The sequence below is a fragment of the Pecten maximus genome, chromosome 17 (genome assembly GCF_902652985.1).
Source record: "Pecten maximus chromosome 17, xPecMax1.1, whole genome shotgun sequence".
Lineage (NCBI taxonomy): Eukaryota > Metazoa > Mollusca > Bivalvia > Pectinida > Pectinidae > Pecten > Pecten maximus.
In genome coordinates, this window is record NC_047031.1 from 28,602,330 (window position 1) to 28,618,153 (window position 15,824).

Genomic DNA, 15,824 nt, shown 5'->3' on the forward strand with positions numbered 1-15,824 from the left:
GTTTTATTATGGAAAACAATTATTTACTGTATGTTTTTTCTGTTACAGCAGAAACAAGAGTAAGCAGAAAACGTCGGAAACGTCGTGAGATGATGAATCAGGCGGCCGAGGAGGAACTCGCCGAGATTGGTCTGGAACAGGATATGTTACGCGAGCTCAACCTCAAACCTGCAACAGCTAAAAAACTAGCTCAAAAAGGGGGCCAGAAAGGGTCCCAGAAGGGAGCAAACAGTGAGACACCGGCTCCCTCAGGCAGGCCTCCTTAATGTGACCCCACAGGCAACAACTCCAGCAGGGAAGAAGTCTAAACAGACAATAGCATTAGACCTGGGGGCCATGATAGATGCTTTGGAGGTGAGGATATGTTGATAGAGAAGCTGCTAAAACTTATTGTCACTGTTGGTTAAAATAGGAGAGGGGTCTTCTTATGATAAATACGGTGCTGAACTTTAAACTTTTATGTATCTTACATGTACTAGTGTAGGGAGCTTCTTTGAGGATAGATACAGTACTAAACTTATATATTTAGGGGGGGGGGGGGGGGGGGGGGGGGGGGGGGGGGGGGGGGGGGGGGGGGGGGTGAGCTTATTTGAGAATAAATATGGTACTGAACTTTTATACATCTACTAGTGTATATAGATATATAGAGGTTACACAACGAGTGGTTGTTGGATATGGAATTTATTTCACACGAGTAAGTTATTTTTTAAAAGTTACAAAAGACACGAGCTTTAGCGAGTGTTTTTTGCAACTTTTAAAAAATAACTTACGAGTGTGAAATAAATTCCATATCCAACAATTTCGAGTCGTGTGACCTGTTTCTACCACAATAATATCGGCTTGAATCAAAGGGAAACGTGGCCAAGTATAATTTCACGTATGCAAATAAAGTGTACCGGTGATGTCCGGGACCCGGTGATGTGACGTCATTAGATTATTGATGACGTCAATAACAATTGCAGCTTGGGTCAAAGTTCACTGTTATAGCCAATTGAAATGCGTACAGAGTTTATACCACATGTGGTATAAACAGATTGTTAATCAACAGCTGTAATGATTAACTGATGGTCTGAGAGTTGAATAACACAGGGTATTGTGGTGTAGAAATATGGTTCTTAACTTTTATACTTGGGGAGGGGGTTTAATTTCCTAGTAAATATGGTATTAAACTTTAGCACTGGGTAGGGGGCTTATTAAGTGATAAATATGTTACTAAACATTCGCACTGGGTTAGGGGGCTTATTAAGGGATAAGTATGGTACTAAAAATGATAAGAATGAAAATCAAATCTGTATCGCTTGGCATATTTGTGGTATGAAGAGTTTCAATAGTTAATTATTACGAGTTTAGAATTTGAAAAAAAAAGATTGAGTATTTCAACAAATAGTTTGATATTTAAAAAATTAGTTTAGTATTTCAGTAGATATTCCATGCACCAGTGTTTTGAGAAATAACTTAGGTATTTCATGAAATAGTTTAGTATTTCAACAAATAGTTCAATGTTTCAAAAAGTTTTTCAACATTTCAACAAGTGATTTAGTATTTCATCTTAATTTGTTGTATTTGTTTTCATGATTATTTTCGGTCATGAAATCAATGAATGTTTGTACACAACAAATGTTTTATACAGTATCATGCATAAATGTATATAGGAATTTGTAGTAACAGGATTTTACATGTTTCGTTGCTTAATTTTACAGACATATTTGTTATTTCATGTTAAATTCTTTCAACCTAGAAAAAGAAAGATGTTCCAGTCCAACAGAAGAAAGAAACATTTGTCACTACAGAAAACAAAGTCAAGAAAACCACGACTTCTCAGGTATACCTTGTCAGGTGCCATATTGCCCATGAAATAGAACTTACCACAACCTATGAAAAACATACGTTCACAAATAATACCTTAGATTATGTGCCACTGTGACAATAAAGAATTTCCACTCTGTCCATATATGAAAGATGCCACTCTGTCCATAGATAGAATTTTCTTTCTGTCCATAGACGAAAGGTGGCACTCAGTCCAGATAGAATTTTCATTTTATCCATTTTTAATTTTCTGTCCATAGACGAAAGGTGGCACTCTGTCCAGATAGAATTTTCTTTCTGTCCATTGATGTAGGTGGCACTCTGTCCACATATAGAATTTCCACTCCATCCATAGATGAAAGGTGCCACTCTGTCCATAGATAGAATTTCCTCTCTGTCCATAGATGTATGTTTGAAGTGTTCAAATGTATTTATTGTTGTAAGATGCATTTTTGTGCTATTTTAGAAAAAGAAACAATTATTTCCAAATTTTCTACTTAATACCCTAAATGACGTTTTTTTTTCCATTTCAGGGTGCGAAACCTCACAACATGTTAGATGCTAGTGCACCGATGTTGAAAAGAGGGAAAGAGAGGGAAAATCCCAAACCAAAGAAACCCAGTCCCCTCAAAAAGGTTTGTGTTCCTCCTGTTGTACTGTCAAGTGGAACATCATACTCACCAATTCTTAGCCTGAATTGACACATAAATCATCAGCTAAATTAAAATGTTAATTTATCCAATTAGTCAGTTGGAAAGAGCAGTTTGAAATAGTTTATTTTATGAATAAGATTTTCTGAAGAAGGTCTAAAAATTGAAATGTGATTTCTTTAAACTTGAAAACTTGAACAAGAACTATCTTCATCATTGAAATTTCAAGGAAATTGCAAGTATATAATTTGAGAAATATATTGACAGATGTTTTAGGGAAAGGTGAAGCAAATGATGTGTAGAGATGTCTACTGTCAGAAGTTGGTGTCAATTTCACAGTCCATCTTGGAATAAGGAGAGTTTATTGTTATACAAGGTTCATACAGATGATAAGAAGTACTGGCGTTTGGGTTCAGTGCTGGAAAAGTGCTGGTGTTTGGGGTCAGTGTTGTAAAAGTACTGGCGTTTGGGTTCAGTGCTGTAAAAGTGCTGGTGTTTGGGGTCAGTGTTGTAAAAGTACTGGCGTTTGGGTTCAGTGCTGTAAAAGTGCTGGTGTTTGGGGTCAGTGCTGGAAAAGTGCTGGCGTTTGGGTTCAGTGCTGGAAAAGTACTGGTGTTTGGGGTCAGTGCTGGAAAAGTGCTGGTGTTTGGGGTCAGTGCTGGAAAAGTACTGGCGTTTGGGGTCAGTGCTGGAAAAGTATGTATACTGGTGTTTGGGGTCATGCAGTGCTCGAAAAGTGCTGGTGTTTGGGGTCAGTGCTGGCATTTGAGGCTAGTGCAAGAAAAATTACTGGAATTTGCCTACAGGTGCTCGAAAAGTACTGTTAATCATACTTGCTGTAAAAATGCAATTCTTTTCAGATTTTTCAAAAACTTAAATATTCATTGCTATAAAATTATAACAATAATATTATTACATGTCTTTATTTGATGAAAGCCTAAGAAATGGATTTCCACAGGTTATTTTAATTATGTTAAAGATAAAAATTACACCCATTCCCTACAAGATGGGCCAAAAAATAATTTGCCTTGAAAATTGAGAAAAAGTCCTGGAAAAGTGCTAGAATTTTGGTATGAAAAATCTGTACTAACCATGATATAATGTGGATAATATAATCGTAAAATCATCACTCGGTTAGGGGTGACTAGATAGTATTGTAAAGATAATCAATTGTAACTTATTATTGTTATTTTGATAAAGGTTATCCTCAAAGAACGAGAAGAAAAGAAAAAGTTACGCCTGTTGGATGATTCTGTTCCCGGTAACTCAGGGTAAGATTTACTATGTACCAACTGTTGAGGGTACGTGTAAGGGTACGATTTACTATGTACCAACTGGTGAGGGTACGTGTAAGGGTACGATTTACTATGTACCAACTGGTGTGGGTACGTGTAAGGGTACGATTTACTATGTACCAGCTGTTGAGGGTACGTGTAAGGGTACGATTTACTATGTACCAGCTGTTGAGGGTACGTGTAAGGGTACGATTTACTATGTACCAGCTGGTGTGGGTACGTGTAAGGGTAAGATTTACTATGTACCAACTGTTGAGGGTACGTGTAAGGGTACGATTTACTATGTACCAACTGTTGAGGGTACGTGTAAGGGTACGATTTACTATGTACCAGCTGTTGAGGATACGTGTAAGGGTAAGATTTACTATGTACCAACTGTTGAGGGTACGTGTAAGGTTAAGATTTACTATGTACCAACTGTTGAGGGTACATGTAAGGTTAAGATTTACTATGTACCAACTGTTGAGGGTACGTGTAAGGTTAAGATTTACTATGTACCAACTGTTGAGGGTACGTGTAAGGGTAAGATTTACTATGTACCAACTGGTGAGGGTACGTGTAAGGTTAAGATTTACTATGTACCAACTGTTGAGGGTACGTGTAAGGGTAAGATTTACTATGTACCAACTGTTGAGGGTACGTGTAAGGGTAAGATTTACTATGTACCAGCTGGTGTGGGTACGTGTAAGGTTAAGATTTACTATGTGCCAACTGTTGAGGGTACGTGTAAGGTTATGATTTACTATGTACCAACTGTTGAGGGTACGTGTAAGGGTAAGATTTACTATGTACCAACTGTTGAGGGTACGTGTAAGGGTAAGATTTACTATGTACCAACTGTTGAGGGTACGTGTAAGGGTAAGATTTACTATGTACCAACTGTTGAGGGTACGTGTAAGGGTAAGATTTACTATGTACCAACTGGTGAGGGTATGTGTAAGGTTATGATTTACTATGTACCAACTGGTGAGGGTACGTGTATGGTTAAGATTTACTATGTACCAATGGTGAGGATGTAGGTAGATTCGTTTAGTATCAGAATTTCAGTGTATACTTGTATGATAGTTATTTCAACAATAGTTCATGTTCAAAAAGTTTTTAACATTCACAATGATTTAGATATCTTAATTTGTTTTATTTTTATGATTATTTTCGGTCATGAAATCATGAATGTTTTACACACAAATGTTTATACAGTATTCATGCAAATGTATATAGGAATTTGTAGTAACAGATTATGTTTCTTAATTTACAGACATTTGTTATTTCAGTAAATCTTTCAACCTAGAAAAAGAAGATTTCCAGTCAACAGAAGAAAGAAATTTGTCATACAGAAACACAAAGTCAAGAAAACCACGTTCTCAGTATACCTTGTTCAGGTGCCATTGCCATGAAATAGAACTTACACAACCTATGAACATACGTTCACAAATAATATTAGATATGTGCCACTTGCTGAATTCCACTATGAATATGAATGTTGTCTAATAGATTTTCTTTCTGTCCATAGACGAAAGGTGGCACTCAGTCCAGATAGAATTTTCATTTTATCCATAGATGAAAGGTGCCAATCTGTCCATAGATAGAATTTTTTTTCTGTCCATAGACGAAAGGTGGCACTCTGTCCAGATAGAATTTTCATTTTATCCATAGATGAAAGGTGCCACTCTGTCCATAGATAGAATTTTCATTCTGTCCATAGATGTAGGTGCCACTCTGTCCATAGATGTAGGTGCCACGCTGTCCATAGATGTAGCTGCCACTCTGTCCATAGATGTAGGTGCCACTATGTCCATAGATGTAGTTGCCACTCTGTCCATAGATGTAGGTGCCACTCTGTCCATAGATAGAGGATGTGCATTTATGTCCAAGACTGTAGTCCACTAGTCCTCAATGTTGGTGCACATGCATTGCCAGTAGATGTAGCGGTTTTCATCTGTCCATGAGTGTAGTGTGCCACATCGTCAAAGGATCTAATGCCCTGCTGAATGCATACCAATGAAATAACAATGGGCCATCTGTCCAAAGATGTTGGGCATGCTGTTGCTCTGATGTCCTAAGGTTTTCCACATTTAGAAGTTCAACAACATACTACACTGGGTTATCGAGTTAATCAAAAATAAACATCTCATAATTGGTAAGTCAGTTTGCAGTAAGATGTCAGATCTCTGTTTTTCTCTACGATCTCTCTATGGTTGTCCTTGCAATTTCACAAATTTTGTGCAACGTCATTATATGGCTGTTATTTAGAAAAAAACAATACTAAATCAACCATAGATTAATTCATTATACCCATAGATGACTTTGAATCTTTTTTTTCTTATGACCTACCATTGATCTGTGCCGATGTATTAGGAAAGGTTCAAACAAACATTCAAAAAGTGTTTTTGTTTATTCAGAAAATAACTACTCACAATATTAGACTAATTAATTAAGATTACTAATAAAATTTAATTCCTTTAAAATGAGCAGTTTGTATTATTTATTTCTATGATATGTGTTTCTAAAAGTGTCAAAAATTGAAGATTGTGATGTATTTTAGAAAAAGAAACAAATATTTCTCATAATTTCAAGGAATTGAAGTACCCTAAATGAGTTTTCTTTTTTATGGTCAGGTGAAACTCACAAATGTGTAGAATGACTAGTCACCATTGTGTCAATTTCAAGTATTGGAAAGGAGAGTTTGAAAAGTCATACAGAAAAAGAATACGGCGCTCAAAAAGGTTGTGTTGTTGGGTCAGGTGGAAATCTATCATGCCAAATTCTAGCTGATTGATCATATACTAAATTGATGTTATATTGATCGAGTTTGTCAATTGGAAAGAGCAGGTTTGAATAGTTTTAGAAAGTTTTTGGCAAGTCTAAAAAGTGTGGTGTGTTGACTAGATGCTATGAAATTTCAGGATTGAGTCAATTGAAAAATTTGCGTGTTTGGGAAGGGGAGAAAGTGTTGGTGTTTGTCAGTTGGAAAAGTCCTGTTTGGAGTTAATGTACAGGTTGCATCGGAAAAGTATGGTGTTTGGGTCAGTGCTGGAAAGTGCTGGTGTTTGGGTCAGTGCTGGAAAGTCTGGTGTTTGGGGTCAGTGCTGAAAAGTGCTGGTGTTTGGGGTCGTCTGAAATGTGGGCATGGGAAAACGTGGAATGCTGGTGTTTGGGGTCAGTGCTGGAAAAGTGCTGGTGTTTGGGGTCAGTGCTGGAAAAGTACTGGCGTTTGGGGTCAGTGCTGGAAAAGTATGTATACTGGTGTTTGGGGTCATGCAGTGCTCGAAAAGTGCTGGTGTTTGGGGTCAGTGCTGGCATTTGAGGCTAGTGCAAGAAAAATTACTGGAATTTGCCTACAGGTGCTCGAAAAGTACTGTTAATCATACTTGCTGTAAAAATGCAATTCTTTTCAGATTTTTCACAAACTGAAATATTCATTGCAATAAAATTATAACAATAATATAATTACATGTCTTTATTTGATGAAAGCTAAAGAAATGGATTTCCACAGGTTATTTTAATTATGTTAAAGATAAAAATAACACCCATTCCCTACAAGATTGGACAAAAAATAATTTGCCTTGAAAATTGAGAAAAAGTCCTGGAAAAGTGCAAGATATTTGGTATGAAAAATCTGTACTAACCATGATATAATGTGGATATTATAATCGTAAAATCATCACTCGGTTAGGGGTGACTAGATAGTATTGTAAAGATAATCAATTGTAACTTATTATTGTTATTTTGATAAAGGTTATCCTCAAAGAACGAGAAGAAAAGAAAAAGTTACGCCTGTTGGATGATTCTGTTCCTGGTAACTCAGGGTAAGATTTACTATGTACCAACTGGTGAGGGTACGTGTAAGGGTACGATTTACTATGTACCAACTGGTGAGGGTACGTGTAAGGGTACGATTTACTATGTACCAACTGGTGTGGGTACGTGTAAGGGTACGATTTACTATGTACCAGCTGTTGAGGGTACGTGTAAGGGTACGATTTACTATGTACCAGCTGTTGAGGGTACGTGTAAGGGTACGATTTACTATGTACCAGCTGGTGTGGGTACGTGTAAGGTTAAGATTTACTATGTACCAACTGTTGAGGGTACGTGTAAGGGAACGATTTACTATGTACCAACTGTTGAGGGTACGTGTAAGGGTACGATTTACTATGTACCAGCTGTTGAGGATACGTGTAAGGGTAAGATTTACTATGTACCAACTGTTGAGGGTACGTGTAAGGTTAAGATTTACTATGTACCAACTGTTGAGGGTACATGTAAGGTTAAGATTTACTATGTACCAACTGTTGAGGGTACGTGTAAGGTTAAGATTTACTATGTACCAACTGTTGAGGGTACGTGTAAGGGTAAGATTTACTATGTACCAACTGGTGAGGGTACGTGTAAGGTTAAGATTTACTATGTACCAACTGTTGAGGGTACGTGTAAGGGTAAGATTTACTATGTACCAACTGTTGAGGGTACGTGTAAGGGTAAGATTTACTATGTACCAGCTGGTGTGGGTACGTGTAAGGTTAAGATTTACTATGTGCCAACTGTTGAGGGTACGTGTAAGGTTATGATTTACTATGTACCAACTGTTGAGGGTACGTGTAAGGGTAAGATTTACTATGTACCAACTGTTGAGGGTACGTGTAAGGGTAAGATTTACTATGTACCAACTGTTGAGGGTACGTGTAAGGGTAAGATTTACTATGTACCAACTGTTGAGGGTACGTGTAAGGGTAAGATTTACTATGTACCAACTGGTGAGGGTATGTGTAAGGTTATGATTTACTATGTACCAACTGGTGAGGGTACGTGTATGGTTAAGATTTACTATGTACCAACTGGTGAGGGTATGTGTAAGGTTATGATTTACTATGTACCAACTGGTGAGGGTACGTGTAAGGTTATGATTTACTATGTACCAACTGGTGAGGGTACGTGTAAGGGTAAGATTTATTATGTACCAACTGGTGAGGGTACGTGTAAGGTTAAGATTTACTATGTACCAACTGGTGAGGGTACGTGTAAGGTTATGATTTACTATGTACCAACTGGTGAGGGTATGTGTAAGGTTAAGATTTACTATGTACCAACTGTTGAGGGTACGTGTAAGGGTAAGATTTACTATGTACCAACTGGTGAGGGTACGTGTATGGTAAGATTTACTATGTACCAACTGTTGAGGGTACGTGTAAGGGTAAGATTTACTATGTACCAACTGGTGAGGGTACGTGTAAGGGTAAGATTTACCATGTACCAACTGTTGAGGGTACGTGTATGGTAAATAAGCATGATGTTTACAGGTTTTGCTACATACACTTTTGACAACAGGTTAGGGCAAAATACTCTAAGATCACATTGCCAACACCTCCCATTCCAATATGGTACTGTTCAATTTTGAACTTTTGTTCATCTATAAAAATGTAATAAATAGTAAAAAATGATGTTGTCCCCTTATACTTTAATATATGTACCTGATTGGAGGAACAAAACCACATGTACTTTGGGGTACACATATATATGTATATGATATTCACTGGGATACCAATACATGATATTAATTAAATTAATTGGTTATTAATTAGTATTAATGTTTTGCAGTGTTCATGTGGGTATCATGGTTATTAATTAGTATTAATGTTTTGCAGTGTTCCTGTGGGTATCACGGTTATTAATTAGTATTAATGTTTTGCAGTGTTCCTGTGGGTATCACGGTTATTAATTAGTATTAATGTTTTGTAGTGTTCCTGTGGGTATCACGGTTATTAATTAGTATTAATGTTTTGTAGTGTTCCTGTGTGGGTATCACGGTTATTAATTAGTATTAATGTTTTGCAGTGTTCCTGTGGGTATCATGGTTATTAATTAGTATTAATGTTTTGCAGTGTTCCTGTGGGTATCACGGTTATTAATTAGTATTAATGTTTTGTAGTGTTCCTGTGGGTATCATGGTTATTAATTAGTATTAATGTTTTGCAGTGTTCCTGTGGGTATCACGGTTATTAATTGGTATTAATGTTTTGTAGTGTTCCTGTGTGGGTATCATGGTTATTAATTGGTATTAATGTTTTGCAGTGTTCCTGTGGGTATCATGGTTATTAATTGGTATTAATGTTTTGTAGTGTTCCTGTGTGGGTATCACGGTTATTAATTAGTATTAATGTTTTGTAGTGTTCCTGTGTGGGTATCGTGGTTATTAATTGGTATTAATGTTTTGTAGTGTTCCTGTGTGGGTATCATGGTTATTAATTGGTATTAATGTTTTGTAGTGTTCCTGTGGGTATCACGGTTATTAATTAGTATTAATGTTTTGTAGTGTTCCTGTGGGTATCACGGTTATTAATTAGTATTAATGTTTTGTAGTGTTCCTGTGGGTATCACGGTTATTAATTAGTATTAATGTTTTGTAGTGTTCCTGTGGGTATCACGGTTATTAATTAGTATTAATGTTTTGCAGTGTTCCTGTGGGTACCACGGTTATTAATTAGTATTAATGTTTTGTAGTGTTCCTGTTGGTATCGGTGTGATCAGTGCTGAGAGTGATCTATCACAAGACGGTAAGTATTTACCCTGTAGTAAAGCCTTCAATTTTGACTTAAAGCGGGGGTTGAGGTTATTGGAGGACAATGAAATTACATCTGATAGCAGTTTGTCAAAATAAAAAAAAACATATGTGTGCTTGTTATCCGATACTTATGGCATATAAATAAACGGTTGGTCAAGTGGCACAGTGGTAACACACTTGCCTTTCATCTTGGTGTCAGGGTTTCTATTCCACATTCGGACTTGGAAAGGTATAAGGTAATTTGTCCGACCTTGTGGATTTTCTCCGGGTAGTCTGGTTTCTTCACACACTGCGTCTAACCGTGACAACAACATTGATTAATATAAGTTAGTATAACTTGTTTTGCAATTGTTGTAAAATAGATTAAGTTTACACTGATAAATAAATTACATTGTACATTTGCCATTCACATTGATTCAAATACTCTCATAGAATTGTACTTCTTCATTCACAGCCTATAGTTTGAAAGGTTCTGCTGATTACGGAGGAGTTACTCCAGCCAGTAACGATCTGTCCCCAATCAGCCAGACCTCACCTATCAGTATGAGTCCTCTCTCCCCTGGGGCCAGCCCCTTGAGTTCAGAGGTCGACAGTCCAATAGCTGGAACTATTGGAAAAGAAGCCGTTCTGAAGATTCACAGCAGGAGATTTAGAGAGTAAGTGGTACAGTTTTCTCACTACATGGCTTCTTGATTAGAGATTGGGAAAGAGATATTGAACTCATTTTACAATTCTATCATAATTTTACCTCTAGTAGTACAAAATTACAGTTTAGTTGATGCATGTGAAGGATCTATCGTCTGTTTGTCCCTCTCTCTCTCTCTCCATCTCTCTTATTTCCTTATAGGATAAGAATGGCCTTGACCTATTTTTAAGGTCATATAGGTCAGATATGTTATATTGATAATCCTATTCTTCTTAAGTGCCAAAGACTTTGAGTCCTGATATTGTGCTAGCAGGTTCTTAGGATGGAGTACGATAATTTTTCCTCATGTATATAACTTTTATTTGTTCTTGGTTGCTATAGTTATTAAAATACTGTTACTGTTTTAGGTGATACACCTTTTGAAGTAACCATGGCTACCTCTACTTCACATTGGTAGGCCAATGGAAATGTACCATACAATTCTTACATATTATGTTATATCGGGATAAAATCTGATTTGCAAATCCAGTACCTGATACTTCTGCATTTAGCTGCTGACAAAGTTTGTATGTTTTACAGGTGTTAAGTTGTATTTGTTTTTGTTGTAGGTACTGTAACCAGGTGTTAAATAAGGATATAGACAACTGTTGTACAAACCTACTCCAGGATCTGGTACGCTTCCAGGACCGGGTCTACCACAAGGAACCTAACAAGGTAAGCCCCTTCTCCATTTCCATTATCTTTTAATGTCATCATTTCTCAATTGATTTTGATTTTGATTTATATCTTTAGCTAGCATGTGAATGGTTGAAAAATTTCAGTGTCCCAGATGGCAGGTAACAAATTAAAATATCTCGTAGAAAATGTACATAAGCATCTTGTTTAATCAATGAGAAGTACAATCACTGACAGAGATAAATCGTAAACAAAGACTACATGTACAAAACAAAGTTAGATATTTACAAATTCACACATTATCTTTTATATTTATGTTAATTCAGGCAAAATCCAAAAGGAGACTTGTACTGGGTCTAAGGGAGGTAACCAAACATCTTAAATTGAAGAAGATTAAATGTGTGATTATCTCCCCTAATCTGGAGAAGATCCAATCCAAAGGTAAGATCATTGTAGTAATGGTATTACATTAAACTTCTTGTTTAATTTGTTATATCAGGAAACAAATTAAATCAATTAAAGTCTGTTAAACAGGGTTTGTGATGTTGCTCAACTTACAAGGTGTAGAAATATTAAAAAAATTGTGATCTTTCTTTTCAGGTGATAGTTTTAAATCTTTAAATCTCAATCATATGCAGTATTTATAAACAATATATTGAAAAGTTTAGACCACTATCCTCCCAAAGGAAAGTATTCTTCAACAGAAGTCTTTGTTTGTTAATTGTTTGGGCTGCTTCACTGATTGTCACGGCAACAAATGTCAATGTCTCCTGATTTGGAAATATGGCAACAAAGAAAATTAGATTAAAAATTCAGACAAATTCTATCCAGCATAACCATTCAAATTTGGACGTTTTCTGTTAATAGGTGGCCTGGACGATGCACTCAACAACATCCTAAACCTCTGTAACCAACAGAATGTGCCCTTCGTGTTTGCATTAGGCCGACGTTCACTTGGGAGGGCTTGTGCTAAACTTGTTCCAGTCAGTGTTGTCGGTATATTTAACTACGATGGAACTGACGTAAGTTTGATGTGTTCATGTCTCTAACAGTCCTGTAGTCCTATACCAGTATGATGTAGTCCTATAACAGTGTGATGTTGTCCTATACCAGTATGATGTAGTCCTATAACAGTACGATGTAGTCCTATAACAGTAGGATGTAGTCCTATAACAGTATGATGTAGTCCTATAACAGTGTGATGTAGTCCTATAACAGTATGATGTAGTCCTATAACAGTATGATGTAGTCCTATAACAGTATGATGTAGTCCTATAACAATATGATGTAGTCCTATAACAGTATGATGTAGTCCTATAACAGTATGATGTAGTCCTATAACAGTATGATGTAGTCCTATAACAGTGTGATGTAGTCCTATAACAGTATGATGTAGTCCTATAACAGTATGATGTAGTCCTATAACAGTATGATGTAGTCCTATAACAGTAGGATGTAGTCCTATAACAGTTTGATGTAGTCCTATAACAGTGTGATGTTGTCCTATACCAGTATGATGTAGTCCTATAACAGTAGGATGTTGTCCTATAACTGTACAATGTAGTCCTATAACAGTAGGATGTAGTCCTATAACAGTATGTAGTCCTATAACAGTGTGATGTTGTCCTATACCAGTATGATGTAGTCCTATAACAGTAGGATGTTGTCCTATAACTGTACAATGTAGTCCTATAACAGTAGGATGTAGTCCTATAACAGTACGATGTAGTCCTATAACAGTACGATGTAGTCCTATAACAGTATGATGTAGTCCTATAACAGTAGGATGTAGTCATATAACAGTACGATGTAGTCCTATAACAGTATGTAGTTCTATAACAATATGAGGTAGTCCTATAACAGTACGATGTAGTCCTATAACAGTATGATGTAGTCCTATAACAGTAGGATGTAGTCATATAACAGTACGATGTAGTCCTATAACAGTATGATGTAGTCCTATAACAGTATGTAGTCCTATAACAGTAGGATGTAGTCCTATAACAGTAGGATGTAGTCCTATAACAGTATGATGATGTCCTATAACAGTAGGTTGTAGTCCTATAACAGTAGGATGTAGTCCTATAACAGTAGGATGTAGTCCTATAACAGTAGGATGTAGTCCTATACCAGTTTGATGTAGTCCTATAACAGTAGGATGTAGTCCTATAACAGTAGGATGTAGTCCTATAACAGTAGGATGTAGTCCTATAACAGTAGGAGGATGTAGTCCTATAACAGTAGGATGTAGTCCTATAACAGTAGGATTCAGTCCTATAACAGTACGATGTAGTCCTATAACAGTACGATGTAGTCCTATAACAGTACGATGTAGTCCTATAACAGTACGATGTAGTCCTATAACAGTACGATGTAGTCCTATAACATTATGATGTAGTCCTATAACAGTAGGATGTAGTCCTATAACAGTATCATGTAGTCCTATAACAGTAGGATGTAGTCCTATAACAGTAGGATGTAGTCCTATAACAGTAGGATGTAGTCCTATATAGCAGTACGATGTAGTCCTATAACAGTACGATGTAGTCCTATAACAGTACGATGTAGTCCTATAACAGTATGATGTAGTCCTATAACAGTACGATGTAGTCCTATAACAGTACGATGTAGTCCTATAACAGTACGATGTAGTCCTATAACAGTATGATGTAGTCCTATAACAGTACGATGTAGTCCTTTAACAGGATGTAGTCCTATAACAGTAGGTTGTAGTCCTATAACGGTATGATGTAGTCCTATAACTGTAGGATGTAGTCCTATAATGGTAGGATGTAGTCCTATAACGGTAGGATGTAGTCCTATAACAGTAGGATGTAGTCCTATAACAGTAGGATGTAGTCCTATAACAGTAGGATGTAGTCCTATAACGGTAAAATGAAATCCTTTAACATTATGATGTATATTGTAATTAACTTTGTGTCTGAGTCTGAATTCAGACCAGGATAACTTATTATTACACTTTCGTGGCATAGGTTGTATCTTTAATGTTATCCTGATATCAAGTATCATGTCTTTTTGTGTTTTCTACATGCACTGTAACTTTGAAGCCAAAGTTTTTTACATGTTAAATAGTCAGAATTATTTAGGAGTAGAATCAGAACTAAGTAACCAGTACAAGAATGGAAGAGTCCACAACATAAATGTGGAATGTCCTTTCTTGATCAATATTATATGTTTCGTTGAGAGGGGATAACATATAATTTTACCAATTTGTATTCTGATATTTGATAAGGAAGGATGAAAATTTAACCTTTTAATATATGCTTCGGATATAATTGAGAACAAAAATAAAAATTCTATTTTCCAGGACAACTTCAAGGGGCTGATGGATCTGACCGAGGAAGCTCGTCAGTCTTACAAGGAGATGGTGAGTGTGATTGAGAAGGAGATTCGAGAGTATCCTACACGAGGTGCAGCAGCCTCAGCGCCCCACATTTATGCCCACATGGGACACTCCAGGACACCATCTGGTGCCAGTGTCCTATCCTTCACCAGCAGTATCCTGTCAGAGCCTATATCGGAGAATTATCCTCATTCAGAGCCGGAAACAGACAGCAAAGGATACGAAATCATCAAGGACTCTCCAGAACTTGATCAATATTTTAGTTCTAACAGTGCAATCCAGAATGAAGGGGTACCTTGCATCCATACAATGGGTAAAGGTCGTCAGTCAAAGGTCAAGGACTTTGATGATGGAAATGAGGCTGACACAGAAGATTATGGAGATTTGCCGCGGGTCAGAGTTCAGACTGGTAGCTCGGGTGATATTGAGAAGGACAGTGATAATGATTCTGAGCAGGGTTCTCGTGATACTGTCGAGGAACTGCCTCACATAGACTCAATACACAGTAGTACATATGATCTCAGCACCGAAATACTCTCACAACATTCTGGTCGAACCATAGAAAATTGTGAAGCAATGTCCACACATTCTTCTCGGACTTTAGGTGATGGCAGTTCCACGATTCTGGCTGATCCTGGGGAAAGGTCAAAGCACGACACTCCGAAAAGTACGGAGAGTCCGAGTAGCACATTACAACGAGGTAAAGTGATTGACGAGGAGAGAATACAGAACTGGGTTGACGAGACACAGTCTCGACTGGAGACACTCCAACTTCAATGTAGTACTGAGGACAGTGACAATACAGACAGTGATAGTGAGACAGAGTGAC

At 37.0% G+C, this 15,824-nt stretch overlaps 1 protein-coding gene across 1 annotated transcript in view; it reads left to right on the plus strand.

The window, feature by feature from the left end:
• The window catches only part of LOC117315618 (selenocysteine insertion sequence-binding protein 2-like), a gene marked incomplete at its 3' end in the record, with an annotated part of 30,732 nt that extends 14,913 nt beyond the window's left edge, over positions 1-15,819 (plus strand). The window contains 11 exon segments of the mRNA XM_033869888.1: positions 49-228; positions 230-354; positions 1,739-1,822; positions 2,340-2,441; positions 3,657-3,727; positions 10,250-10,302; positions 10,765-10,966; positions 11,565-11,670; positions 11,958-12,072; positions 12,499-12,653; positions 14,960-15,819. Coding sequence (XP_033725779.1) covers positions 49-228; positions 230-354; positions 1,739-1,822; positions 2,340-2,441; positions 3,657-3,727; positions 10,250-10,302; positions 10,765-10,966; positions 11,565-11,670; positions 11,958-12,072; positions 12,499-12,653; positions 14,960-15,819 — 2,053 coding nt within the window.
• Positions 15,820-15,824: the final 5 nt, after the last annotated feature.